We start from the raw sequence: 26,443 nt of genomic DNA on the forward strand, positions 1-26,443 counted from the left end.
AGGAGTCATAGGACAAGTAGATAGGTTTAGGTAAGGTAATATCTCTGATAGGTCATAATATAATAATTGCCAGAAAATTAATGAGCTACTTTAGATTCCCAGAATAATGAGGTACTTTAGGTTCAGTTAGGTAACGGAACCCTTACACAAGAGTGCGCTGGAGTCCAAATAATTCTTAAAAATGTTCATCAAGTACTTGTGAATTATAAATTAAGGGAAGGAATATAGATATTGCTATATGGAAGATTATAATAAGGTTCTTAATTATGTTTCACCTCCGTAGATTATAGATTGTTCAGGTTGCTGGTACTTAGGTAATTTTACTTCACGAACATGAAACAGTAGATCTGATTCATTAAGTTAACTTTTCGGACTTTTCCTGCATTGCACCAGGTTCAAGGCAGTAAAATTTGCTTCATCACCTGCAAACAATCATCGCCACCCCCACCTGGTTGCCACCTTGTTCTGGACTCTTTACACCTCCTCTGAAGCAAAGAGCCACCTACCCTGGAAGAGAAATGAGGTGTAAGAATGTGAAATACTAATAACCATGCAAAGAGAAGAATGGCATGAGATTCCTTACACATCATTCGTACTTCTCTCTCCCTTACATCCTCTACTCTCCTATAAATACCAACAGTCTACTCGCCGCTTCACCACAACCCACAACTAGCTATCTGCCACTGATCATCACTATGGCCAAGCATTTAGCTCTCGCTTTCTCTCTTTGCTCTCTTATTCTCTTCCACGGCTGCTTAGCCAGTCGCCAACAATCTCAGTTCAGCCAGCAAAATGAGTGCCAGCTGAACCAGATCCAAGCCCGCGAGCCCGACAACCGCATTGAGTGCGAAGCAGGTCGGATCGAGTCCTGGGACTACAACCAGGATGACTTCCAGTGCGCTGGTGTCGCCGTTCAGAGAATCACCATTGAGAGCAACGGCCTTCACTTGCCATCTTACACTAACACTCCACGACTAGTTTACGTCGTCCAAGGTAGTATCATATCAAATTATTCAAATTGGTGTCGTCTCTTAGTTATAACTGAAATTGCATGTAGTTTCTGTGCATGGTTAACTTATTGCATTAGTACTGCAGGTAGGGGTCATGTAGGAATGGTGCTCCCTGGCTGTCCCGAGACTTTTGAAGAATCCGAGCAATCTGATGAGGAACAACAGGGCCAGCAACAACAAGGGCAAGGCCAACGAGGCCGCCAGCAGCAGGGACGCCGACAGGGACAATTCGGCCAGCAAGGCCAACAGGGACAACAAGAGAGCTTTGAGCAGCTAGACCGTCACCAGAGGGTCCGAATCGTCAAGGAAGGTGATGTCATTGCCGTCCCCGCCGGAGTCACCTGCTGGACTCACAACCACGGTAACCAACCTCTTGTTTTCGTCAGTCTTTTTGATATGAGCAACGAGCTCAACCAGCTTGACCAGAACCCAAGGGTACAATTTCTTACCACATTTTATCAGTATATATATTTGCATGTACCAAATTAAATTTAGACTGCATGCTTAATTCACTCACTGGTTGCTGCCTAATATCTCTCTATATAGAAATTTTATCTTGCTGGTAATCCACAAGATGAGTTCAACCAACAAGGCCAAAGCCAATGGGGACAACAAGGACAACAAGGCCGTGGACAACAAGGAAGGACCAGGCGCCAACAGCAGGGAAACAACAACAACAACATCTTTGCCGGCTTCGACACACAGCTCCTCGCCGACGCTCTCAACATCGACCAACAGACCGCCCAGCGGCTCCAGGGACAGAACGACAACAGGCCACAGATTGTTAGGGTTCAGGGACGTTTCGACTTTGTCGAGCCACCACGGTCACAGAGGGAGGAAAGACAAATGCAAGGACAACAAATGCAGGGACAACAAGGACAGTATGAACAGAATGGCATGGAGGAGCTCTTCTGCCACATGCAGATGAAACAGAACATCGGCAAACCTAAAATGGCCGACGTCTACAGCCCGCAAGCCGGTCGCATCAGCACCCTCAATAGCTTCAGCATGCCTATTCTCAGGCGCCTCCGCCTGAGTGCCGAGAGAGGCTTCTTCTACAACGTCAGTATACTTTACATGCATTAAATTTTAGTTACCAATTGATTGTTTGAGCTTAATTAATAGTGATTGTTGTGTGGTAAACATGTAGAACGCTATCTACAGCCCACACTGGAACTTGAACGCCCATGAAGTCTACTACGTCATCAGGGGCAGCGCTAGGGTTCAGGTGGTGAACGACAATGGCGAGACCATCTTGGACGACCAGGTCCGCCAGGGACAGGTCTTCATCGTGCCACAGAACCACGCCGTGTTGCAAAAGGCCATGAGCAACGGATACGAGTACATTGCCTTCAAGACCGATGACAATGCCATGATGAACACCATGGCTGGCAGGACCTCCGTCCTGCGGGCACTCCCTGACGTGGTCCTCGCCAACGCCTACAAGATGGACCGTGAGCAGGCAAGGAACCTCAAGTACAACAGGCAGGAGACCGTTGCTTTGAGTTCCTCAAGGTCTTCTCGGTCCCAGAGGAGCTGGTGGGCTCTTGATGCTTAAATGAATATGATGATCGAAATGTAAAATATGATGCGGCATGTAGTGTTTTGGCACTAAGCTAGCTTAAGGGGTAGAGAATGAATAAAGGTAGCCTTGTATGGTTCTCTTGTAGTACGAGAGGTCTAACGCACTAAGACGTGCAATAACTAGCTACTACTATGGACTTGTAATCCTATGGTTTATAATGAATTTTCTTTCTTTTTTCTTCTTTACCTTGGTTATACCTTCTTCTAAATTGCATATATAGAGTAAATTAAAGTGAGTGATGAAGTTTAATAAAATTAACCAAGTTAGCTATAGAGCCTCACTGAATATATTCACCAAACGCTAGTTACAGCTTTTAGAACGTTCTAAAAATTAAGTGCTATGTAGGCTCCTTTTGGTATCTGGATCAAAAAAAAAAAATTGCAGGAACTCTGATCCATTTCGATAACATTTTGACAGTTTGAGTTTGCCTTCTGATTTTTTTTTTAAATTTGAGATCCTATTTGGTACGAAGTATGGAATCTGGTTTTAATTTTTGGAGCTATGAACGAGTAACAGCTTTCCACGCCATTCGAAGTGGTTGTTGCCTTAGAGCCGGCCAAGTCATTCATTAGTGTTACTTTGGATCCGATTATCAATTGTTTGGCTCCTTGAATAGGTTGTCTTCAATTAATCTCTGGTTCGGTGCTAGGAACGACCTTAAATCGGAAATTGAAGACCGAGATTCCGAGAAAAATTTCTGTTTTCACTTTTAAGATATGGTGTTCTGTTAGTAAATTTTTTTAGAATATATATGTTTCAGAAATGATACACCAAACAAGCTCTCAATGAAAACAAAGCATTGTCAGGCCCGGCCCTGAGAAATTCAAGGCCCGGGGCAGAAAATAAAATTGGGCTCTTTATATAAAAAAAATTCAAACATATTTTATATTGATGAAAAAAATATGATACAACCGGAAAAAAACATATTTTATATTTATGTGTGTGTGCATATGTATAATTGTACATACAAGTCAAGGAATCATTGCATGCGTATAGATTAATTCCATTTTCCTTTTCTTTCTCTTAGTTTGATTCACAACAGAAAGTAAGAGAGATGCATTTTAGAGATACAGATTTGATTTTTTGTTTTTTTTCATCTACTGCCTCATTTGGGGCCCTGGGCTATCGCCCTGCCTGCCCTGGGCCAGGGCCGGGCCTGAGCATTGTATCCACGAAGTGCGCTGTTAATGTAAAACAATGCCGTAAAAGAGTATATTAAATGATGCAAATACACGCCATACAAAACTTCCTGCAAATTCTCAAATTTGATTTTTGACATTAATGCACGTCGTAGATGCATTAGGGCGGAACACCAAAAAAGCTTGATGCAGCTGTGACAGTGATGATGTGAAGTACTTATTTTAATTTCCTATAGTGTTAACTTAATGAGCAAACCAAGATCGTTTCACAAAATGCATAAACACAACCAAATGATCAATACAATATGAACTAGAATACAACAAGAGGAGATGCATCACCTGCTTCATGCACAACAACTATTCCTTCAAAAGCAGTAGCAGCAACACAGCTATTCAACACAAATAATCCGAGCTCCAAAACTTCAAGCAGCCACACGCAAGAAATCTTCTACTCAACTATGTGTTTAACTCCTCTCTATGGGGCAGGACTGAATGTTTTTCACACAGTGAATAGGGACTTCAAGCACCTATATATACAAGCTAGATAATTCTTCCCATAAAAGAATCCTTGATTCTAGCCAATGAGTTATCTGTAAAGATGCTATAATTATCATATCAACTAATTAGATATTTATCTTTATCAAAATGGATTCCAAACCATATGAGTGACATACCAAAGCTCATTAGGTGTCTAGGTAGATAATTCATATATTTCCTATTTATTGTAATAAGCTTTATCAATTTGTTATTTACTTAATGTAGATAATATTAGGTCCAAATAATATTTTACAATCTCCCCCTTGGACCAATAATATTGTCTACATAACAACTGAACCAAAACTCATTCCAGAAAATAGCCAAAGTGTGCACTGAAATATATGGTTTCTCAAGATCCATTCAGTTCTGTCAAGAACGCAGCAGCTAAAATAGAACTTGGAAATAAACATGCTTATGTAAACATATTTGTTCCAAATCACCAATAATAACCTCTGCATCTCACATGAACTACAAAACTGATATGATGAAATCAAGTGGTAAAGTATGTCATTCTGCAGTAAACACTTGATTATAGTCCAACTAAAAATTTTGAATATCAAAATCATAATGCAAACATTATTTACTTAAGCACCAGTGGATTGCATGTTTGCCTCTCACTGAATATATGCATATTTCCATCCACCTGATAATCAACAAAACTAAAATAGCAGTAATCAAATATTTTCAAAATAAGATCAAGCTGTGAAACAATATATCTGGAAATACCTCAAGCTTAGCAACATGCACCACTTGGCTATCATTCACTCCCATCAGTAACTCCCTAAGCCTAGCATTAATGTGGATCAACTTCATTATGTGCTCTCTAACTCCCCCTGATCCTTCATACTTCAGCTCATGGAAAGCCTTAGACAATCTTGCAGCCTCTGCTTTCTCACTCTCTTTAAATTTTCTCTCAATGGCCTCCATATAGTCAGTAGCCAAGTCAGGTTCTTCTACACTACCTCTTACAGTGTCAGACATAGTGTTCCTAATGGTGTTCTTGGCCATTCTATTTGACATGTGCCAGGCTTTAAATGCCTTAACCTCCTCAGCTGAACTATCTTTAGTTAATGCCTCAGGTTCATCCTCATGAAAGACTAGGTCTATATTCTCATGCATCATCATATAACGCTCTACTGAATCTCTCCAGACTCTAAAGTTTGTTCCAGTGAGCATCAAAACATTGTTGAGGTTCATGTAAATACTTCCTAATGAGCAAAGTCAAAAAGAAAAATTCTGTAAGTTTCAGTTTCAAAACTCAAAAAATACAAAGTTTCAATTTAGCAATATTTCTGCAGATTTATGTGTTAGTTCCAAAAGTAGTTCAAAAACACATAAAACACCAAAACAAAATATCAACCATAATGGCAACAAGTACCACAAGATACTATGTCAATGAAAATACCCCAAATCTGAATTTCACATTAGGCAACACTTTTGTAGCAGTAGACATAATGTACTTAAGTTTCTGAATCTTCACCCCATAATTAGAGAACTCAAGTTATCCAAAAAGATAATCAACATCTTATGACAGTAGAAGAGTCTTTAAGTATCAAAATATGAATTCAAAATCATGTGTGAAGCTGTTTGTCACCAAACTATGCTATATTAACACTTCTTTGGAAGACACGAGTAAGCACATTTTGAAAACAATTAACACAAGTTTCCAGGTCATTTTTATCTTAATGATCAAATGCAAATAATAACAGAAATTGTATTGTGCAACATGCGCAACATGCCTATTTTTATTTGCAACAACCTGTGACCTAAATAAAGTTTAACTAAATTCAATTCAAGACATCAAGGCACTTGAAAAGAAACTTTACTCAATCTGCAATTTTCTCAATGAAAATATGACAACATTTACAGGGAGACAGTGAACTTCTTAACTCAAACATTCATCAATTTATCATATAATCATTGTTCAATCACAGATATATGTTAGCATAATGCAAAATATTAAGCACAACCATCCATAAGCAATCACAGAGAAAGCACAAAATCGTTTCAATTCAACTCAATTCAATTCAGAGACACAAGCACACCAAAACTTAAATTTCATCCGGTCACCATCTACTCTAGCCTAGGTGCACGCCGGGAATGCTTCTAGTGTTCTTGTAATTCAACAGAAAACGAATTAAAGCTTTGAATTGAAACATGGTTCTCAGAAGGCCTAACCTTTGCGACTGCAATTCTGCAACAATTTAAGCGAAAGCAATAATCCCCAAAAGCGATCTTAATCCGAATCGAATGATGTGGTTTTTGAATCCACTTCGAGTTTTTTTTTTCCTTTTTTTTTTCTTGGCCTGTTAACCAAAACCCTAATTTCCCAAAACGTTTTGCAATTCAACATAACACAAAACTCTAGTTCAAATACAATGAATTGATCTTCTAAAAATGATTTATGAATTGTGAAATTTGGCTCTGATACCATTTGTTAACTTAATGAGCAAACCAAGATCGTTTCACAAAATGCATAAACACAACCAAATGATCAATACAATATGAACTAGAATACAACAAGAGGAGATGCATCACCTGCTTCATGCACAACAGCCATTCCTTCAAAAGCAGTAGTAGCAACACAGCTATTCAACACAAATAATCCGCGCGAGCTCCAAAACTTCAAGCAGCCACACGCAAGAAATCTTCTACTCAACTATGTGTTTAACTCCTCTCTATGGGGCGGGACTGAATGTTTTTCACACAGTGAATAGGGACTTCAAGCACCTATATATACAAGCTAGATAGGTCCTCCCATAAAAGAATCCTTGATTCTAGCCAATGAGTTATCTGTAAAGATGCTATAATTATCATATCAACTAATTAGATATTTATCTTTATCAAAATGGATTCCTAACCATATGAGTGACATACCAAAGCTCATTAGGTGTCTAGATAGATAATTAATATATTTCCTATTTATTGTAATAAGCTTAATCAATTTGTTATTTACTTAATGTAGATAATATTAGGTGCAAATAATATTTTACATATTAGTATATATATATATATATATATATATATATATTTATTGTATTTTTTTAATCACAAAATAAAATACAACAAAATATATAAATACCAAATATTACACATGATGTCACCCTTCTTTTGAGACATCACCTAAATAACTTTAGCTAGTTTCGGGAGTAGAGCGCAGTACCACCACAAGGAGAATGAAGCTCCCACCAACAAAGAAGGGACTTTGATTGGAGAACCCGGGCTGACACTAGACCGAAAGGTGAAGCATTGGATTTTGCTTTCTTCTTGGAAACATCTTCGATCACGTGTCAACCGACGGTTTCAGTAATCCGGCCACGTACTCTCAGGTGAACCACTGTCGATTCCGACGATCAAGCAGTCGGCTGAGCTCAGTTTCTCTCATGCTGCCCACTTGGAAGCAGTTCCTTAGTGACAGGTTCAACAACCACCGGCTTGAAATTGAAATTGTGAATTCCAAACTGTGGCCTTGTTTATTTTTCATCATAATATTCATTTTGCTCACTATAATTGGGTCCTTAATGCTTAGTTTAATCTTAGCTAAAGAAGCAACTAGTTTCCACAAAGAAACAAATCCCTCATGTCCTCTAAGGGCTGAGTATTGGAATCAATGGTTATAGATTGACTAGTGCTGTTAGCAAATAGCAAGGGTCAGTATTTCCAGATGGAGAGGAATAGTAGAGGATGATCATGGGCTCAAAGATTGCCTTTTGCACAAGTCTCTATCCTTTATCAGGCAAGAAGAGCCAAATCAAAATCAGTGAGGGTAGTATAAATACGTACTAAGCCTTCATTAGAAATTTGCCACAAATCACTTTACATGTCACATTCACTATTCATTCGAAGAGTGATGGCACCATCTTTTCAATTGTTATGTGTGGGTTTCTTCTATCTATGATTGAATGAGTCAATGAGTTGCAGAGAATTGGTATCTGCATGTGGTGATTGAGCTTCGTCGAGGAGAGAAACAGTGCACCTTTCTTCGATTTAAAGGGATATTTGCTGGGTTTGGGTGATGCAGGGGTTGCTGAGATTGTTATTGATTTTGGACTTTCTGTATTTTCAATGAGGATCAAGTATCGAAACAAACTCATTGAGGTACGTTGAGCCGGATTGTTGTTTTTCTTTCTCTGGGTGTTTCTTCTGTTGTTTTGAGTTGTGTTAAATTTTGGGTTAGACCTTAATCTCTGTACTTGTTTTCTGGTCAGCTGGTACTTTTGCTTTCTTGATTTCATAATAGCTTCAGCTATTTGAGATTATTTCAAAGGATTTCCCTCTAAATTTGGATTTAATTGATTTTTCAGCTTCTTAAAAATTTGCCATATCTTTAACTCTTTTTCTCCTGCTCGATTTTATAGCTTTATAATGCTAATTTTTCCACTTTCTGAGTCAATAAATTGTACTGATTGTTTGATTATAACAGTAGTGACAGTGAAGATTTGTGTGTTTTGGTATGCGGAGCTATTACTTCATTGCTAAAGTGATGGCTTATGATATGATCGTTTAATTACTAGAGTGATGCCTTATGATACTGATTGTTTACATATTATTAGCCCATGTGTTTATCTTGCAAAGTTGCATAAATGTGTTTACATCAATATATGCATCCTTTGGTAAAGTGAAATGTCAAGAGGAGGACCTTTTTTAGCTTCTATTTGAGAACATGGGTACAACTGTACAAGTATTTATTTATGCTCATACTGATTTAGATTAGTTTCAAGGATATGGGCTTCTGCAGATTTAGTTTTCCTGTCGCTGAGGATTCATACATGAAACTTGATACTTAATACTGATTATCTAAATGCCAAGACATTCATGTAGTATGAACTCTAACATTTATATGGAGTTGTTCATGAAACCAAAAGATATGGAATTGTCTAATATGGATCAGCAAGTATGAGAAGGATGAACAATTATACACCCAATTGCCTGCAACAAACTTTGAGGGCTAAAAGCCAACAATCCCCACTCCATGCAAGCCAATACCACAGTTAGAACTCATCTACACAAATCTTATCCTTCTTTATCAACTGTCTAGAGAAATTGCTAAACCTGCATGATAGTTAAATGTCACTTTTCATTTTAGTTTATTTTGTACTGTTATTTATTTAGCACTTTTTTTCTGATCTATAACTGTCATCAACACCAAGAAAGGGCTGAGAGTAGAAAATATTGCAGTTGAAACTCTGGAAGTCTTATCTTGCAGACTAAGACACATTGCTAAATTGATTGGGTCCATTTACATATGCATTACATTTCAATTCTGCAAGCCAATAAGGTTCTAAGTTGTGATAATCAAGAGAATAAACATTTCATATGCCTATATATATGTCAATAATGAAGTATCAACTTTGTGACTCAATCTAAGGAGAAGTGGAGAACAGAGTAAAGTATTCTCTCCTATCTCTCAACCTCAATTTACAAAATCCTTGCCTGTCTTTGGACGTAGGATCATTGGAAGTACAGTTAAGCTTCCTGTAATATGGTTTACTCCTTTTTCATGGACAGAAACTTTATTGCAAAGGATTGATAGAGACACCATATTAGGAAATTTTATTAGTTTTCTCATCAGCTTACTGAAAAGAGTTAAAAGATCCTATGAAATTATGAACATAAAAATAGATACTTTGTTGTAGCTGCTTTAGCTTTGGCATCACTGTCTGATCTGAACTTCCTACACCACCTCTCACTTTGTTCTCACTATCCATTAAAGGGAGAGGTGATATTAGTGTTCTCTATCAATGAAGCTTACTATTTCAGGTTTGGTTTCATAATCACATGTGAATTGTTGCTATTTGACATGCATTACTTTATTTGTATTTTGAGTATTGCATCTGCAGCTTCAGTCATTTCACCTTGCATCTGTTACACCATCATTCATATATTTTGCTCTTCGTATTAGATCTTATTTGAGGAGATGAATTCTTGGTTTCAGGCTTGGCATCTCATTGACTCATTTGCAAAATCCCAGCAAGCACAAGAATTTTGTCTCTCTCAGGAAAGTCCTTATCTTATGTGTTTCTTCTATATATGTCTGTGTGTATAATTGAGCTTCTGATCAATCACTGATTGGATTTCTCTTTGTTTGGTTATGATTTGAAAGAAGTTTTCCATTTTACTAATAGATATTGTCATGTAATTTTTTTTTTTTTTTTTCATTCTTAGTTTTGTGAATTCATTCTTTGTTCTTTTTTTTATCTTGAACAGTTGCTGGGTTTGTTGGTTTAACAATTATTTTATGAATTGGTTGTCTTAGTGGAAATGTAATGACCGAAGCAGATTGGTCACTGATCCAAAAACACTGAGAGCATTACAAATCTTCATTTAACCCTATAGTCCAAGCAAAGTTGCATTTTTTAAAACACTCAAATTTACTATACTGTCTGACATACAGATGAATGCTTAGACACATAAATGACAGTATCAGGCCCTAACACTCAACTTTACTATACTGTCTGCAGAATAATAATGTGTACCTGATGGCAGCATCTAGGCAGCAATGCTGCCAGCATTCTCTTCTTTTTGCACCGCATAGTTGATGTAAGATCTGTTAGTAATTATGAACTTCATGCCTGTGTCATTTTGTTGTTTGGTTTTGGTTTGAATTGTGTAATTGATAATTGCAATACATAAACCCACCAAAGCCTCTACCTTCGATAACCAGTTGATCACCTGCTTTAATTCTAGGGATTGGCAAAGCTGGAGGTGGGAATTGAATTAGGAGTACTAACCATACTTTGTGAAGGGTTGTAATTGTTGGATTTGGTCTGGATTGCGAAAGTGTTTTTAGTGCAGAAGTGTGCCTTAGTCTGGATTTTACCTGGTATTTTTTAGTCTTTCTATTAGTCTATTTAATTGTTGTTCTTACTGTTAGAGTGAGAGTTTTATTGACAATATATATATTCTAAATCAAAACATAGATCCTCAAGCAGCATGTGGAAATCTGCCATCAACAAACAGGTAATTACCGGTCAATGTTTACAGGATGATGCGCATTATTCCTTACTTTATTTATATTCTATGGGCATGGACTTGGCACTTACTATGATACTTTTGACAAAACTTGCAGAGATTAAGCTATATCGGGAATCTGTTGAATGTCTTCTAGGAAACTCAGGTGGACAACCAAGAGGTGCTTCGATTCTTATTTGCTATGAGGGATGACTTGCCACTCAAGGATTGCTCTTCACAATCAAAGACATGTTTTTATAAAGCCCTACTCCAAGTTCAAGATACCTTCCAAGTTTAAGAATCAAGATGCTTAAAACTTTAAAAGTGCCTTATTTACTGTTATTATTCTTGATAGTTCATACTCTACTCTCTTCAACATACCTGCATATCTAGGGTGCCAAAATGAAAACCAATTTTGACCCTTCACAAATTGTTCGGAGACTGCCGTGTCTTTCTTCTCGATCAATTTACTACGTATAAAATTCAGGAAGCAAAGAAACCCGCAGCATCGCGCGGGCCTTTTCACTAGTTTCTATGAGATGGGACAAGTAGATAGTTGAGGTAATTTCCTGACGATTACAGTGATTAACTTCCAGAATAGTGAGGTACGTACTTTGAATTTCGTCAAAAGTAATTTATAAGAGGGCTGGAATGTGAATTCTTAAAGAGGGTAAATGTGCTTCAACTCTTAAGTAATCATAAAGGGATGGAAGATGGATTTTGGCTATTGCTAGATGTTAAGGTTCCTATATTTCACCTGTGTAGATTATATATTGTCCAGGTTGCTAATCTATTTACTTTACCAAACATGAAACAGATTCGAGCTGATATCTTGAATTAACTTTTTCCTGCACTGCACCAGGATCAAGGCTGTAAAATTTTCTTTACTTGCAGACAATCATGGCCACCTCCCACCTGGTTGCCACCTTGTTCTCTGCACCTTGTATCTCCTCTGAAGCCAATAGCCACCTGCCCATGTATAAAAATGAGGTGTATGTATTTGAAATACTAATAGCATGCAAAGAGAAGAATGGCATGAGATTCCTTACACATCATTTGTACTTTTCTCCTCCTCACCTCCTTCTCTCTCCTATAAATACCAACGCCCTCTACTCCCCACTTCACCACAACCCAAAGCTAGCTAGCTATCTACCACTGATCATTACTATGGCAAAGCATTTAGCTCTCGCCTTTTCTCTTTGCTTGCTTGTTCTCTTCCACGGCTGCTTAGCCAGACGCCAACAATCTCAGTCCAGCCAGCAAAATGAGTGCCAGCTGAACCAGATCCAAGCCCGCGAGCCTGACAACCGTATTGAGACTGAAGCAGGTCGGATTGAGTCATGGGACTACAACCAGGATGACTTGCAGTGCGCTGGTGTCGCTGTTCAAAGAATCACCATTGAGCGTAATGGCCTTCACTTGCCTTCTTACACTAACACTCCAAGGCTTGTGTACGTTGTACAAGGTAATGTGCAAAACAGTTGTTTATTTGTTATTCAGTAAATTGCACGTTGTGGTGTTTAAGTATATGTGTTTAACTTGCTATTTTTGGATACTTTACTGTAGGTAGGGGTCATCTAGGGATGGTATTCCCTGGCTGTCCTGAGACATTTGAGGAGTCTGAGCAATCTGATGAAGAACAACAGGGTCAACAACAGGGTCAGCAAGGCCAACAACGCGGCCGCCAGCAACAGGGACGCCGACAAGGACAATTCGGACAGCAAGGCCAACAAGGACAACAAGACTTTGAACAGCTAGACCGACACCAGAGGGTGCGACGCGTCAAAGAAGGTGATGTTATCGCAATCCCCGCCGGAGTCACAACCTGGTCTCACAACGACGGTGACAGATCTCTTGTTTTTGTTACTCTTTTAGACATCAGCAATAACCACAACCAGCTTGACCAAAACCCAAGGGTACACTTCTTTACCAACATTTTAACACCATATACATAATGCATGTTAACAATTTAAATTAAATGCTTAACTCACTCAATGGTTGCTTCTTAATCTCAATTTATAGCGATTCTATCTTGCTGGTAACCCACAAGATGAGTTCAACCAACAAAGCCAAAGCCGACAAGGACAACAAGGCCAAAGACAACAAGGACAACAAGGAAGGAGCAGGCAGCAACGGCAGGGAAACAACAACAACAACATCTATGCCGGGTTCGAGACAGAACTCCTCGCCGACGCTCTCAACATCGACCAACAGACTGCCCAGCAGCTCCAGGGACAGAACGACAACAGGCCACAGATTGTTAGGGTTCAGGGACGTCTCGACTTTGTCGAGCCACCACGGTCACAGAGGGAGGAAAGACAACTGCAAGGACAACAAGGACAGAATGGCCTTGAGGAGCTATTCTGCCACATGAAGATCAAGCAGAACATCGGCAAGCCTTCAATGGCTGACGTCTTCAGCCCGCAAGCCGGTCGCATCAGCACCCTCAACAGCTTTAGCATGCCTATTCTCAGGCACCTCCGCCTCAGTGCTGAGAGAGGCTTCTTGTACAACGTCAGTATTCTATGCATGCATTTAGCTAGTTAATTATAGTTACCCGTTGATTAATTAATCATGATTTTTATCTGGTATGGCACATGCAGAATGCTATCCACAGCCCACACTGGAACTTGAATGCCCATGAGATAGTCTATGTCATCAGAGGTAGCGCCAGGGTTCAGGTGGTGAACGACAACGGCGAGACCATCTTGGACGACCAGGTCCGCCAGGGACAGCTCTTCGTCGTACCACAGAACCACGCCGTGTTGCAGAAGGCCATGAGCAACGGATACGAGTACATTGCCTTCAAGACCGATGACAATGCCATGATCAACACTCTGGCTGGCAGGACCTCCGTCCTGCGGGCACTCCCCGACGTGGTCCTCGCCAACGCCTACCAGATGGACCGTGAGCAGGCAAGGAACCTCAAATACAACAGGCAGGAGACCCTTGCCTTGAGCTCCTCAAGGTCTTCCCAGTCACAGAGCTAGGTACTGGTGGGAGTAAATGAGAGGTAAAAAGATGTGTTGCGGCATGTAGTGTTAAAGTGGTACTTGCTAGCTAAGCGGTAGAGAATGAATAAAAGTAAGCCTTTTATGTATGGCTCTCGTGTACTACTAGAGATCTAATGCACTCAGTTAATAAGTAGCTACCGTACTTGTAATCTTTTACTCTTTTCTAATGAAATTTCTTTCTTTTTCTCCTTTGCGTTGGTTCCTCTCCAATTTTCAATATATGAGTACACATATACATGTATGGTTTCGTAGCACTCGGAAAACAAGAAAAATGCATAGTGACCTTTGATGATCCTCAAAGATATGATTGATTTCGTAGGCTCGTTTGAAGAAATTATTTGTAAACGTACTCATTTCATATGCTCTTGCTTATTCATTCTCTAATAATTAGGAGAATGAACTCTCTATTGCTATTTGTTATCACAAAATTTTATTGTAATTTATTCAGTCAGTTGTAGTATATCGGCTAATTCGAATAACTAATATCGTAGCTAGAAGTTGTTAAAAGTAAGTATATTTAGTATTTATTTCCAAAAAGAAAAAAGAAAAAATCGCATTTTCTTTTAAGACCCAAAAACTATAATAAGGCCCAAACCAAGAACACAGTACTCTGAGCTGAGAAAAAGAAAACCAGAGAGCAAACCAGGAAATCGGAAACGAAGGGAAAGATGGAAGACGTGGTCGCCGAATCGATTTATCCGGCCTCATACTCCGACGAGAAGGCAATGCAACGTCGTCAGCTACGAGACTCGCTTCACGAGGTAATACGTGATTCAACAACAGCCGACTTGAAATTCGAATTTGCGAGTCTAATTTTTGGTAAGGGCCAAATTGGAATGTTCTTGATATCTAAAGTCTAAGCTTTTGTTAGACATTTGTAACCATTTGTGCAAATAGGTTTGTATGCCATGATTGATGCCATGTGTTTTGTGAATGATTGCACTGTATTTTCTTTTTCAGGATGTTGCTAAAGAAGTAAAGAGAACACATGTTCATGTACCGCATTATGTTTTTCTGTATTCATCTTTCGCTTTGGACCCGTTTGGACTGGTTCTGGGTTAGATTCCGTGTTTAGAGTATTAGAATCAAGGTTTGTTCAAGTTTTTGAGTTGGAAAAGAAAAGAACGCAAAATGACTCTTTGAATATAGTTTTTTTGAAATGCAGTTGAGGGGATGGCATCCAATTCTTTCAACCATATCGTCTATTAATGCCTTATAATCTTCTATAACAAATTGTAAAAATAAAGTCTTGTTTTGAATTTACTCCATCCAAACAGAGTGTTAAGGTTGGATTCTCAGGAAGAGCCTTTCTGTAGATAAATAGATTTCACGGTTTTCACCTATTAGCAGATTATTACGAAAATTGTAGGAGTAATGGTGCAAGTTCTGATTCTCAATGAGATGGAAAAGGTAGATAGCTAAGGTAATTACGTGGATGGGTCACAGTAGTTTCAAGAATAGTGATGGCCTTCAGATTTTGTTTGCAAAGAAACTTATATAAACGCTCATGAAAGGATAGTGATGGACGAAATGCAAATATTGAATTTTGACTCATAAAAGGATAGAAGATGCATGATTGCTATAGGAAAGATGAGAACGTTATCATTTTTCACCATGCATAGATCATAGACTAGGAAGTCGTCCCGCGCGATGCTGCGGGGGAGAAAATTGCTAGTAAATTGAATGGAGGTTTATATATATGCAAATGGTCAGGACAATCGGTGCATGCCTTGAAACTTAAAAATGGATGATTGTAGCTTAAATTTCCCTCAATTCAGAACACAAAGGAGTTGGCTCACAAAAGTAAAAACCAAAACAAAATCAACGTCTGCAGTAATCATGTTTGATGTTTGTATTTGATTGTGTAAATTTGTAATCAACACCAAAATGATAAGAGCAAATGCAAAAGCAAAAGCCATCGATTTCAATTTCATCTTCTTCTTCTTTTTCAAGTCTACATGTTGGCTAAGCATAGAGACTGCATTCTCAGTGTGATCTAATGCTTTGATTCCTCCCACCACAGAAATGGCCACTGCTGCTGCAACCTCTGAGGGTTTAAATTCCAAGAAGTCAATTCCTGCATTGAATTCCCACCCACTAAAAATCCAAATGTTTAGAATGAATTCTCAATACAACATTCATCCTGAACAATTACAGATTCTATGAGCCCTGATCTCCAATCCTCAAGCATTACCAAAGAAGCACAAATTCCAATATCGATGACCAAATAATGATACCAGATTCATTAAGATAATTCAATCATTTGGACTATACATATCACAGCAGTGACCTCCTTCTTTAGAAATCCATACTTTTCATAGCAATGAGACCGAATCAAACTTAACCTCAGTTTAACAATCCCAAAGCAGCCAACTTCAAACATATAAAAGAAAACTGAAGAGCCAAAACAGAGAGAACAGTGAGTTTTATTTTGAATACGTGCTGTATCTATAAATAAAACCACAAAAACCCAATGGCAGATATCAACACAGCTATATTGACCAGGAACCTGAACACCACAATGAAGGCACTCTACTCGTAAATTGATCCAATTGAAGACAAAGTTGCTGCAGGCAAAACCAAGAGCAACAAAATATCAGAGCTCTGTAAGTCAGATTAAGCAAACATGAAAATTAAATAAAGGTGGAAAACTGTTGGAAACACAATCGCCTAAAAATTTTGTCAAACAAATATTCTTTATTTTTGTGGGATAGGAACTGAAAGAACTAAAGAAAATAATGATAAATTTACATATAAAACGGAAAAGGTAGATAGTATCTAATTGTAAATTTCAAATCAGAAAGAGGCACATAACAGAGAACTCTGGTTTGTTTAAAACCCAAAACCACTGATATATACGATGATATGAGCAGTCCAAACTGATAAATAAATCTGGTTTAGTATCAATCAGATTTTGTTCAAAGAAGGAAGGACGTGTGTTGGGAGATATTGTAAAATACTATCATGACAATCTTTCTTTAGTATCAATCAGATTTTGTTCAAAGAAGAAAGGATATTTTACATGTTAATATGCAAATTGATACTATCATGACAATCTTACAGTAATCTATGTAAACGTACATGCATGATTGAACCACTGCTAGTTGTATGATTTTTTTTTTTTAATTTTTTTTTTATGACAGTATATGTATTCATTGACAATATGATCAGACTACAAAAAAGAAAAAGAAAAAAGGAGAGATAGATTTCACCCAATTTAAGCTTCAATTGCAAATGCGTGGCAAGTTAAGTTTAACTCAAACAATTCAAAATTTCAAACATAGAACACCAAAAGCTAACATGCACCTTTGTCAAACTAACAGAGCATCTGAAAACAAACACCATGAAGCAAATAATACCCGAGAACAATCTGAAATTCATCAATACCCATCAAAAGTCCTCCTTGAAAATTCAGGAGCTTTAATAGCTTGAATCTCTAAGAAAATAATGACATCCCCAGAATCGATTTTGCTCCAACAATTGCTTCTATTTATAGGAACAAATAAGAAAACCCAGCAAGAATCTGCATCAAAACAATTGAGGAGGACCCAAATCAATACCCAATTAGAAATAAAAAAATAAAAAAATTATAAAAAAAAAAACATACATGAGCAATCGTCTTATTCTCCAAGTCGAAATCGAACCTTGCTTCAATTGGATTTGATTCTGCATAGGAACAAAATGCAGGAAGTTTTTCCCTCTTTCCATAGTTTACTTGCTTACTGCTGAATCTCTTCTTCTTCCTCTTATTTCCTTCGTTCCCTCTTTGTGCGGAGGAAAGGAGCAAACCCTCGATCTCACCATCATCGCTGTCTTCCTCTGTCTCTATATTTCTGCAGGGAAAGGACGCGCGGCCACGTCAGCACTACTCGGTGGCAGGAGAAGCAAACAGCTCCTGGGACTCGATGCCATAGAAGTTCGTACAAGGATGGCAGCGCAGTAAGTTGAAGGAAAACAGAGGGCAAAACCGTCATTTCTCACCCCCAAGATGAACAGTAAAATGAATAGTGCAGGCCGGCAGGCCGTTTAGTATATACTAAACTAGAAAACTTACCCGCGCTTTGCTGCGGAATATGTTTTTATCAATGAATTATAACAATGAAATACAAAAGGGAAATTATTACATATTATTGAAATAGTGAAGAGTTTTTACATATTTTACCTTTTAGTTGAAATCCATTCAACTGGAGCTGGTGCAAAAATGCTAGCTCAACAAAAAGGTTACAAGTTAATCTAGCAAAAGTTACTGCTGGAGGTTGTTCAAAATAGTAAGTGCTCCGGTTGTTCAAAAGGTGATTGTTTCAGTTGCAGCTGCAGAAGATGCTGGAGTTGGTTAGCAAAATCCTTAAACTCCCAAACCACTGCCTCTAGGAGTTTCAAAAACCTGGTCTTCCCAACTTCTTCAATATATGCAACTTTCAAGTCCCAACTACACAAAAAACAACAAATCAGATTTTTTAGGGTTCCTAATAGCATCTAAACAAAACAAACACATAGAACCTAAAACCATTTTACTGAGCAGATTCTTTTGTCATTTTCAAAGAAGGTATACTTAATGAATTTAAACTCCACAAAGAAAAACAAACGATTATTCACACAAAGAATAAAAGCATTTGAGAGATCAATACTAATTTCATCAAGCTTCCTCGGATATGATTTTTTCTCCATTCTCACTCCATTATCAAACTACAAAATTCCATAAACAGAATCTAAACAGTTCCATTATAAAATCAGAACCAAACTCTGATTACAGAAACATTGTAACAGGGATGTTCATAACTTGCATTAGACCTTTAAATCATTATAGGACTGGGACTTATCGTGAGAAGGGGAGATTTTAGTTATACTGAAGTGATGAAGTCCAACTGTGGAAACAGATTATCAATTGAATCAAATTGTTACAGTAATACTGAAAAGAAAGAGGCAAAAAAAAAAAAGGAGAGAGAGAAGTTATTATATTACATAAATTTCATTGCTGATCTAGTCTCACATTCACTTACAGTTTAGATTTCCTTTAAATTTAGCAATTCACTAATGAAAACTAAAAAGTTTGTATGACTCAGATTTACGATGCCAAATTTGTCCCCAATATGAATGTTATTGCACCAAGTTAGTTTCTCTGTAATAGTCTTTTGATCATTGGTTTTCAGTTGCTTTGTTTTAAGAAAAGATACACAAAAGTTTTAAATTTGTTTAAAACTCGTATCACAATTTCAACAAAGTCATATATGAATCTAGCTCCGGTGATTCCTAAACTCATCAAAACTTAAATTCACGGCATATAGTGTATTTAGTAGGAACCAACAAAAACTATTCAATTCAGCAGGATAGTTAGTTAATGAAGCTATAGATTATTACATATAATTAGTTAACCTGTCAAACTGAAGAACTTACTGAAACAATATGAGGTTTGAATTTTAGTGAACTTTATGATGAAAATTTAAAATTTTGAATCAAATCAAAGACTGCAGACATAAAACTTTAGATTAGAGGTCACAAATAGATTATAGATAATTTGAAAACAAAACAAAACAAATACATGCAGCAAGTAAAAAAAAAATGAACAAAAAGATTAAACTCAAAAAACAAATTGTATCCAAAGAAGTCAAATAAGTACAGCAGCCAAAACACAAATTAAGCATATGCAGAACAATCCTCTAAAACATTATCTCAGTTTTTGATAAATTTTGTTAGATACCCAACTACAGGTTTTACTAAAATGATTTTGTCACCTTCTTTCTACCAGACAATAACAGCAAAAATTGGCTCAAACCTAGCTTCAAACATCTGAATTATCAAAGGGAAAAATTCAATAAAGACAACTGAAACAATTTTGTTATGAAACCCAAAGCATTATATCATATAGTTAAAAATTCTAACTTGAACTGAAAAACTGACAGAAAGCTAAATATCAATTTGTGCTAACAGAATTTGAAGACCTTGCAAATCATGCTCCTACATAATGCTATCAATCAATCAAAAGAAATAAAAAAAAAATAGAAAAACATCAAAATCGCATCCAAAATTAGTTAACCATTAATTCAATTGAAAACTACAAACCAGAATTGATCTAGAAAAATCACAAATTGAGCAATGTTCTTACCTGTTTTCAAATTATAATTTGCTTATCCCAAACCTGCTTTCACCAAAACCAAACAGTCCAAGACACAGAACAGATCCTGCATTAGAAAAAAAATCATCCCTTACTAAATGATAACAAACATAAATTAGATTAAAAACCAGATCTTTTTTTTATTTCCTTTAGTTCGCTTTTTGTATCCAAGAGTACCAAAAGAGTTTGGCTGTTCGAACTATTCAAAAAGTAGACCAAAGGCTACAAAATCAAAGTAAATTTCATATATAAACGATTGAATAATATGATAATTGACTCCCCTCCTGTATTTGATTCGATTTTGTCCTTACCCTAAACATTTAATTAAGAAAAGAAAGAGACAACAGAAGCTTTTGTTTTTAGACATAGTAAAAGCTCAGAAATTAAGTTCTATCAAGGCAAAGACATTCAATTTGTTGTAATCAATGTTATCAATCAAAATCGTAATATCTACCTTTTCCAAAACAAACAAAGATTGATTTGTCCTGTTGTCTTCTGTATCTTAGTGCTTGGACTTTTACAAACCCTGGAAAATGAAGAAAACGAATTTGGGATCAATCGCTGTCAAGAAGATAATAATATAGCTAAAGTTAAACGAAATCCCTTTGGGTATATGAGCAACAGATGGATAACAATGATATTGACGTTGATCTTACTTAGCTGAAAGCTCACCAAGTTCTCACTGATGCAAGAACCATAGCTGCAGTCCAAGATCAAACGAAAGAATGAGAAATCAAGAGCAACTAATCTTAATATATTAAGATATACCAAGAAGCATGAGCTGGGTGGGAAACTAAAATAAATTTAGTCGTTATAGCAAGCTTTTTCTTATGGCTCTCCTGATATTCTTTGTTGTGTTTCGCCTGCTCTAAACACTTAAATACGCCATTTTCCTTTCTTTTCAAGGAAGTGCAATCAATACACTCTGAATCAAAACCAGAATTTCAATATTTCAATCAAAATCGAAATCACCTGAACTTACCCCCAAAAACTAAGTATCGATCACAACCCTATACCCAAATCCATCATCTTTTCCTTGGCTCAAAACGCAGAGTTATCCAAAACGCAGGTCCTCTTCCTCCTCACAGCAAAACCGAACAATACCCCTACAAAATCGAAACCCAATTCAATTCAAAACCAACCACAGCAAAAACCCCAATCAAAACTGTAAACCAAAAACACAAATCAAACCCAATACATATCCCACATCAGAATAAGACAATCAAGGGAAAAAAAAAACTAACGATTAGAAATTTGGGGCTGTAGTCAAAACCCAGATCCCTCTCCCACTTCTTTCTCTGTGTGCCTCTCCGATCAGTCGCGGGATGAAGAGCAACTAACATCGTGCTGAGATGATGAGATGAATTCTTTATCTTTCCTGAATTTCACCTCTCTCTCACTCTATCTCTTCATGGCTCTCTGGATCGTTCTTGAACTCTCAGGATTGTGGTACAGAAGACAGAAAATATCTAGAGCTGTAGCTTAAGAAAAAAAGGGAGGGCAAAGTCGTCATTTTACACTGTTCACTCGTGAATAGTTGAATGAACAGGGATGAACAGTCAAGCACATTCGGCTTTAGATTATAGTATAATGTGTTTATCAGGTGAGGTTGGTGTTGGTATGATTTTACTTTACCATACTATGCATGGAACAGCTATAGATCTTATTCCTATCATTAATTTTGCCTTATATTGGACCAGGTTCAGGGCAGTAAAACTTTGCTGCACTTGCAGACAATCATGGCATCCACACCTGGTTGACAACTTGTTCACGGCACTTTGTATCTTCTCTGAAGCCAAGAGCCACCTGCCCTGAGAGAAATGAGGTGTAAGAATGTGGAATATTGATAGCATGCATAGAGAAAAATGGCTTGAGGTTCCTTACACATCGTTCTGTACTTATCTAACCTCACCTCCTCCTCTCTCCTATAAATACAACGCCCTCTACTCGCCACTTCTCCACAACCCAAAGCTAGCTATCTACCACTGACCATCACTATGGCAAAGCATTTAGCTCTCGCCTTTTCTCTTTGCTTGCTTGTTCTCTTCCACGGCTGCTTAGCCAGACGCCAACAATCTCAGTCCAGCCAGCAAAATGAGTGCCAGCTGAACCAGATCCAAGCCCGCGAGCCTGACAACCGTATTGAGACTGAAGCAGGTCGGATTGAATCATGGGACTACAACCAGGATGACTTGCAGTGCGCTGGTGTCGCTGTTCAAAGAATCACCATTGAGCGTAATGGCCTTCACTTGCCTTCTTACACTAACACTCCAAGGCTTGCGTACGTTGTACAAGGTAATGTGCAAAACAGTTGTTTATTTGTTATTCAGTAAATTGCACGTTGTGGTGTTTAAGTATATGTGTTTAACTTGCTATTTTTGGATACTTTACTGTAGGTAGGGGTCATCTAGGGATGGTATTCCCTGGCTGTCCTGAGACATTTGAGGAGTCTGACCAATCTGATGAAGAACAACAGGGTCAGCAACAACAACGGCAAGGCCAACAACGGGGCCGCCAGCAACAGGGACGCCGACAAGGACAATTCGGACAGCAAGGCCAACAAGGACAACAAGACTTTGAACAGCTAGACCGACACCAGAGGGTGCGACGCGTCAAAGAAGGTGATGTTATCGCAATCCCCGCCGGAGTCACGACCTGGTCTCACAACGACGGTGATAGATCTCTTGTTTTTGTTACTCTTTTAGACATCGGCAATAACCACAACCAGCTTGACCAAAACCCAAGGGTACACTTCTTTACCAACATTTTAACACCTATATACATAATGTTAACAATTTCAATTAAATGCTTAACTCACTCAATGTTTGCTGCTTAATCTCAATTTATAGCGATTCTATCTTGCTGGTAACCCACAAGATGAGTTCAACCAACAAGGCCAAAGCCAACGGAGGCGACAAGGACAACAAGGCCAAAGCCAATGGGGACAACAAGGACAACAAGGAAGGAGCAGACAGCAACAGCAGGGAACTAACAACAACAACATCTTTGCCGGCTTCGAGACAGAGCTCCTCGCCGATGCTCTCAACATCGACCAACAGACTGCCCAGCAGCTCCAGGGACAGAACGACAACAGGCCACAGATTGTTAGGGTTCAGGGACGTCTCGACTTTGTGGAGCCACCACGGTCACAGAGGGAGGAAAGACAACTGCAAGGACAACAAGGACAACAGGGACAGAATGGCCTTGAGGAGCTATTCTGCCACATGAAGATCAAGCAGAACATTGGCAAGCCTTCAATGGCTGACGTCTTCAGCCCGCAAGCCGGTCGCATCAGCACCCTCAACAGCTTTAGCATGCCTATTCTCAGGCACCTCCGCCTCAGTGCTGAGAGAGGCTTCTTGTACAACGTCAGTATTCTATGCATGCATTTTGCTAGTTAATTATAGTTACCCGTTGATTAATTAATCATGCATGATTTTTATCTGGTATGGCACATGCAGAATGCTATCCACAGCCCACACTGGAACTTGAATGCCCATGAGATAGTCTATGTCATCAGAGGTAGCGCCAGGGTTCAGGTGGTGAATGACAACGGCGAGACCATCTTGGACGACCAGGTCCGCCAGGGACAGCTCTTCGTCGTGCCACAGAACCACGCCGTGTTGCAAAAGGCCATGAGCAACGGATACGAGTACATTGCCTTCAAGACCGATGACAATGCCATGATGAACACTCTGGCTGGCAGGACCTCCGTCTTGCGGGCACTCCCCGACGTGGTCCTCGCCAACGCCTATCAGATGGACCGTGAGCAGGCAAGGAACCTCAAATACAACAGGCAGGAGACCCTTGCCTTGAGCTCCTCAAGGTCTTCCCAGTCACAGAGGTACTGGTGGGAGTAAATGAGATGTAAAAAGATGCGTTGCGGCATGTAGTGTTAAAGTGGTACTTGCTAGCTAAGCGGTAGAGAATGAATAAAAGTAAGCCGTTTATGTATGGCTCTCGTGTACTACTAGAGATCTAATGCACTCAGTTAATAAGTAGCTACCAATCTTTTACTCTTTTCTAATGAAATTTTTTTTTTTTTCTCCTTTGCGTTGGCTACTCTCCAATTTTCAATATATGAGTACACATATGTATACATGTATGATTTCGTAGCACTCGGTTAACAAGAAAAATGCATAGTGACCTTTGATGATCCTCAAAGATATGATTGATTTCGTAGGCTCGTTTGAAGAAATTATTTGCAAATTCATTTTAGATGCTCTTGCTTATTTTGGTAATTCATTCTCCTAATGAACTCTCTATTGCTATTAGTTATCACAAAATTTTATTGTAATTTATTCAGTTGTGGTATGTTGGCTAATACGAATATCTAATATCAACATCTAGCTATGTATTTAGAATTTTGTATTTATTTCCAAAAAGAAAGAAAAAAAATTGCATTTTCTTTTAAGACCCAAAAACTATAATAAGGCCCAAACCAAGAACACAGTTGTAATTACCGGATGGAACAAAATTGATAGAGTTTGAGTAATGACAGTTATTCAAACAAGCAACAACACAAATAAAAGAACACAAGAATTGCTGACGCAGTGTAAACCTCTCCACTGAGGAAACTTCACTGCGTGGCTTTTAACGTAGCCAACACGAGAATCAAATCCAATATGAATCAAATCGTTACAGATCACAAGTAGTGGTATTCAACACAACCACATTGACTAGCAACAATGCTAACTTGCTCACAACTGTAAAAGACCTATTCTAAACAACTATGAAGCAATCTGTATAGATGAAGAAATCTGGACACGCCTTCAGATTCAATCTTGCCTTGAAGCTTCACTGATCTCAATCACATATGCAAGTGATGAATGCAGTGAACAAGCAGTATGATCAATCAATCAAACAAACAATGAGAGTTTTGTAAAACAGTTAGTGCAGACTATGCAGCACAATTAAAATTCTCAATCAAAAACTCTAACTGCCACAATGCAGTTTCAAAACCTTTTATAGAAGATAAAGACTCCCCCTCAATCCAATCACATTAATCACAAATTGAGATAAGCTTGGAAGGTTTTTTAAACACATCTTGAGACTCAACTAATCCTTACGGATATCATGTAACTGTCATCTCTAAGGAAAGTTATCTGATATGCAATCATAACCATTCTAAATGCAGATACGATTTCCTGAACTTCTTTCCTTAAACATTATAAGATAGCAATTAGTTTAGTCTCACAATATATGCATCAATCACATGCAAATTGATATGATATGCAAATTAAAAGCTCTCTAAACCTAGACCATATTTTCAGAATTATATGGAGGAAAAAGAATCGTGTACAATCAATGCGCCTAACCCTAATTGATTCCTATTAGGAAAAATCTTTTTAACAAAAGATTGCCAATTAAAATAAACAGAGCTAAATCAATTAGGTCTTCAAAGGGATGTGTTTTAACTGGTGGAAAATATCTTTGCATAATAAAATTTAAGAATAGAAAGATACTTTCCAAAAACAAACTTCCTAAAACCTAGGACTGACTCAAGGATTGCAACACAGGTTGCAATCCCAATGCATATGCTGACTCATGAGATGCATTTACCTGTAACGTATTTGAGACCAGTATTAGGCCCTTTTCCAGCTTCTTCAGTGATGAATTGTCATGATATACTTCACTAGCTTTGTATGGGAATGCCAACAAATAACATGTACAAAATCTTGTACTTACAACAGTATTCTGAGCTGAGAAAAAGAAAACCAGAGAGCAAACCAGGAAATCGGAAACGAAGGGAAAGATGGAAGACGTGGTCGCCGAATCGATTTATACGGCCTCATACTCCGACGAGAAGGCAATGCAACGTCGTCAGCTACGAGACTCGCTTCACGAGGTAATACGTGATTCAACAACAGCCGACTTGAAATTCGAGTTTGCGAGTCTAATTTTTGGTAAGAAGGGCCAAATTGGAATGTTCTTGATATCTAAAGTCTAAGCTTTTGTTAGACATTTGTAACCCATTTGTGCAAATAGGTTTGTATGCCATGTGTTTTGTGAATGATTGCACTGTATTTTCTTTTTCAGGATGTTGCTAAAGAGAACACATGTTCACGTACCGCATTATGTTTTTCTGTATTCAT

At 38.1% G+C, this 26,443-nt stretch overlaps 3 protein-coding genes and 1 long non-coding RNA gene across 17 annotated transcripts; 3 read left to right on the forward strand and 1 right to left on the reverse strand.

Moving 5' to 3' along the window:
- Positions 1 to 2,697, forward strand: LOC133741303 (prunin 1 Pru du 6.0101-like). Its single transcript, XM_062169238.1, has 4 exons — positions 1 to 993; positions 1,096 to 1,445; positions 1,557 to 2,072; positions 2,161 to 2,697. Exons 1-4 carry the CDS (start codon positions 570 to 572, stop codon positions 2,566 to 2,568), a joined length of 1,698 nt encoding a protein of 565 aa, XP_062025222.1. The 5' UTR covers positions 1 to 569; the 3' UTR covers positions 2,569 to 2,697.
- A 7,597-nt stretch (positions 2,698 to 10,294) lies between these two features.
- Positions 10,295 to 14,424, forward strand: LOC133736517 (prunin 1 Pru du 6-like). Its single transcript, XM_062164033.1, has 8 exons — positions 10,295 to 10,811; positions 10,959 to 11,094; positions 11,192 to 11,231; positions 11,341 to 11,783; positions 12,085 to 12,687; positions 12,789 to 13,138; positions 13,245 to 13,736; positions 13,826 to 14,424. Exons 5-8 carry the CDS (start codon positions 12,123 to 12,125, stop codon positions 14,210 to 14,212), a joined length of 1,794 nt encoding a protein of 597 aa, XP_062020017.1. The 5' UTR covers positions 10,295 to 10,811; positions 10,959 to 11,094; positions 11,192 to 11,231; positions 11,341 to 11,783; positions 12,085 to 12,122; the 3' UTR covers positions 14,213 to 14,424.
- A 433-nt stretch (positions 14,425 to 14,857) lies between these two features.
- LOC133735855 (prunin 1 Pru du 6-like) lies at positions 14,858 to 24,375 on the forward strand. Of its 4 annotated transcripts, XM_062163285.1 has the most exons (6): positions 14,858 to 15,055; positions 15,197 to 15,326; positions 22,049 to 22,643; positions 22,745 to 23,094; positions 23,198 to 23,716; positions 23,810 to 24,375. In XM_062163285.1, exons 3-6 carry the CDS (start codon positions 22,346 to 22,348, stop codon positions 24,206 to 24,208), a joined length of 1,566 nt encoding a protein of 521 aa, XP_062019269.1. In that variant the 5' UTR covers positions 14,858 to 15,055; positions 15,197 to 15,326; positions 22,049 to 22,345; the 3' UTR covers positions 24,209 to 24,375. The 4 variants fall into 4 exon arrangements, with proteins under 4 accessions (XP_062019269.1, XP_062019271.1, XP_062019270.1 ...); XM_062163287.1 differs by lacking the exon at positions 15,197 to 15,326; XM_062163286.1 differs by lacking the exon at positions 15,197 to 15,326 and having other exon boundaries at positions 14,861 to 14,997.
- On the reverse strand, positions 16,027 to 21,798 carry LOC133735856 (uncharacterized). Of its 11 annotated transcripts, none has more exons than XR_009859298.1 (9): positions 21,593 to 21,798; positions 21,331 to 21,454; positions 21,005 to 21,048; positions 20,803 to 20,874; positions 20,340 to 20,415; positions 17,844 to 18,665; positions 17,543 to 17,759; positions 16,746 to 16,803; positions 16,027 to 16,313 (listed from the first exon to the last, which is right to left on the reverse strand). It is a non-coding gene; the product is annotated as an uncharacterized LOC133735856 (long non-coding RNA). The 11 variants fall into 11 exon arrangements; XR_009859299.1 differs by having other exon boundaries at positions 17,624 to 17,759; positions 21,593 to 21,797; XR_009859297.1 differs by having other exon boundaries at positions 17,596 to 17,759; positions 21,593 to 21,797.
- Positions 24,376 to 26,443: the final 2,068 nt, after the last annotated feature.

The sequence above is a fragment of the Rosa rugosa genome, chromosome 3 (genome assembly GCF_958449725.1).
Source record: "Rosa rugosa chromosome 3, drRosRugo1.1, whole genome shotgun sequence".
Taxonomy (NCBI): domain Eukaryota; kingdom Viridiplantae; phylum Streptophyta; class Magnoliopsida; order Rosales; family Rosaceae; genus Rosa; species Rosa rugosa.

What these genes read in the sequence shown, in the direction of transcription:
- LOC133735855 (XM_062163285.1), top strand. Translation starts at nt 22,346, where the DNA reads ATGGCAAAGCATTTAGCTCTCGCCTTTTCTCTTTGCTTGCTTGTTCTC. An exon ending in AGCTTGACCAAAACCCAAGG is followed by an intron (nt 23,095 to 23,197) that starts GTACACTTCTTT and finishes CTCAATTTATAG; the next exon opens with CGATTCTATCTTGCTGGTAA. An exon ending in AGAGAGGCTTCTTGTACAAC is followed by an intron (nt 23,717 to 23,809) that starts GTCAGTATTCTA and finishes TGGCACATGCAG; the next exon opens with AATGCTATCCACAGCCCACA.
- LOC133736517 (XM_062164033.1), top strand. Translation starts at nt 12,123, where the DNA reads ATGGCCACCTCCCACCTGGTTGCCACCTTGTTCTCTGCACCTTGTATC. An exon ending in GCTTGTGTACGTTGTACAAG is followed by an intron (nt 12,688 to 12,788) that starts GTAATGTGCAAA and finishes ACTTTACTGTAG; the next exon opens with GTAGGGGTCATCTAGGGATG. An exon ending in AGCTTGACCAAAACCCAAGG is followed by an intron (nt 13,139 to 13,244) that starts GTACACTTCTTT and finishes CTCAATTTATAG; the next exon opens with CGATTCTATCTTGCTGGTAA.
- LOC133741303 (XM_062169238.1), top strand. Translation starts at nt 570, where the DNA reads ATGAGATTCCTTACACATCATTCGTACTTCTCTCTCCCTTACATCCTC. An exon ending in ACTAGTTTACGTCGTCCAAG is followed by an intron (nt 994 to 1,095) that starts GTAGTATCATAT and finishes TTAGTACTGCAG; the next exon opens with GTAGGGGTCATGTAGGAATG. An exon ending in AGCTTGACCAGAACCCAAGG is followed by an intron (nt 1,446 to 1,556) that starts GTACAATTTCTT and finishes CTCTCTATATAG; the next exon opens with AAATTTTATCTTGCTGGTAA.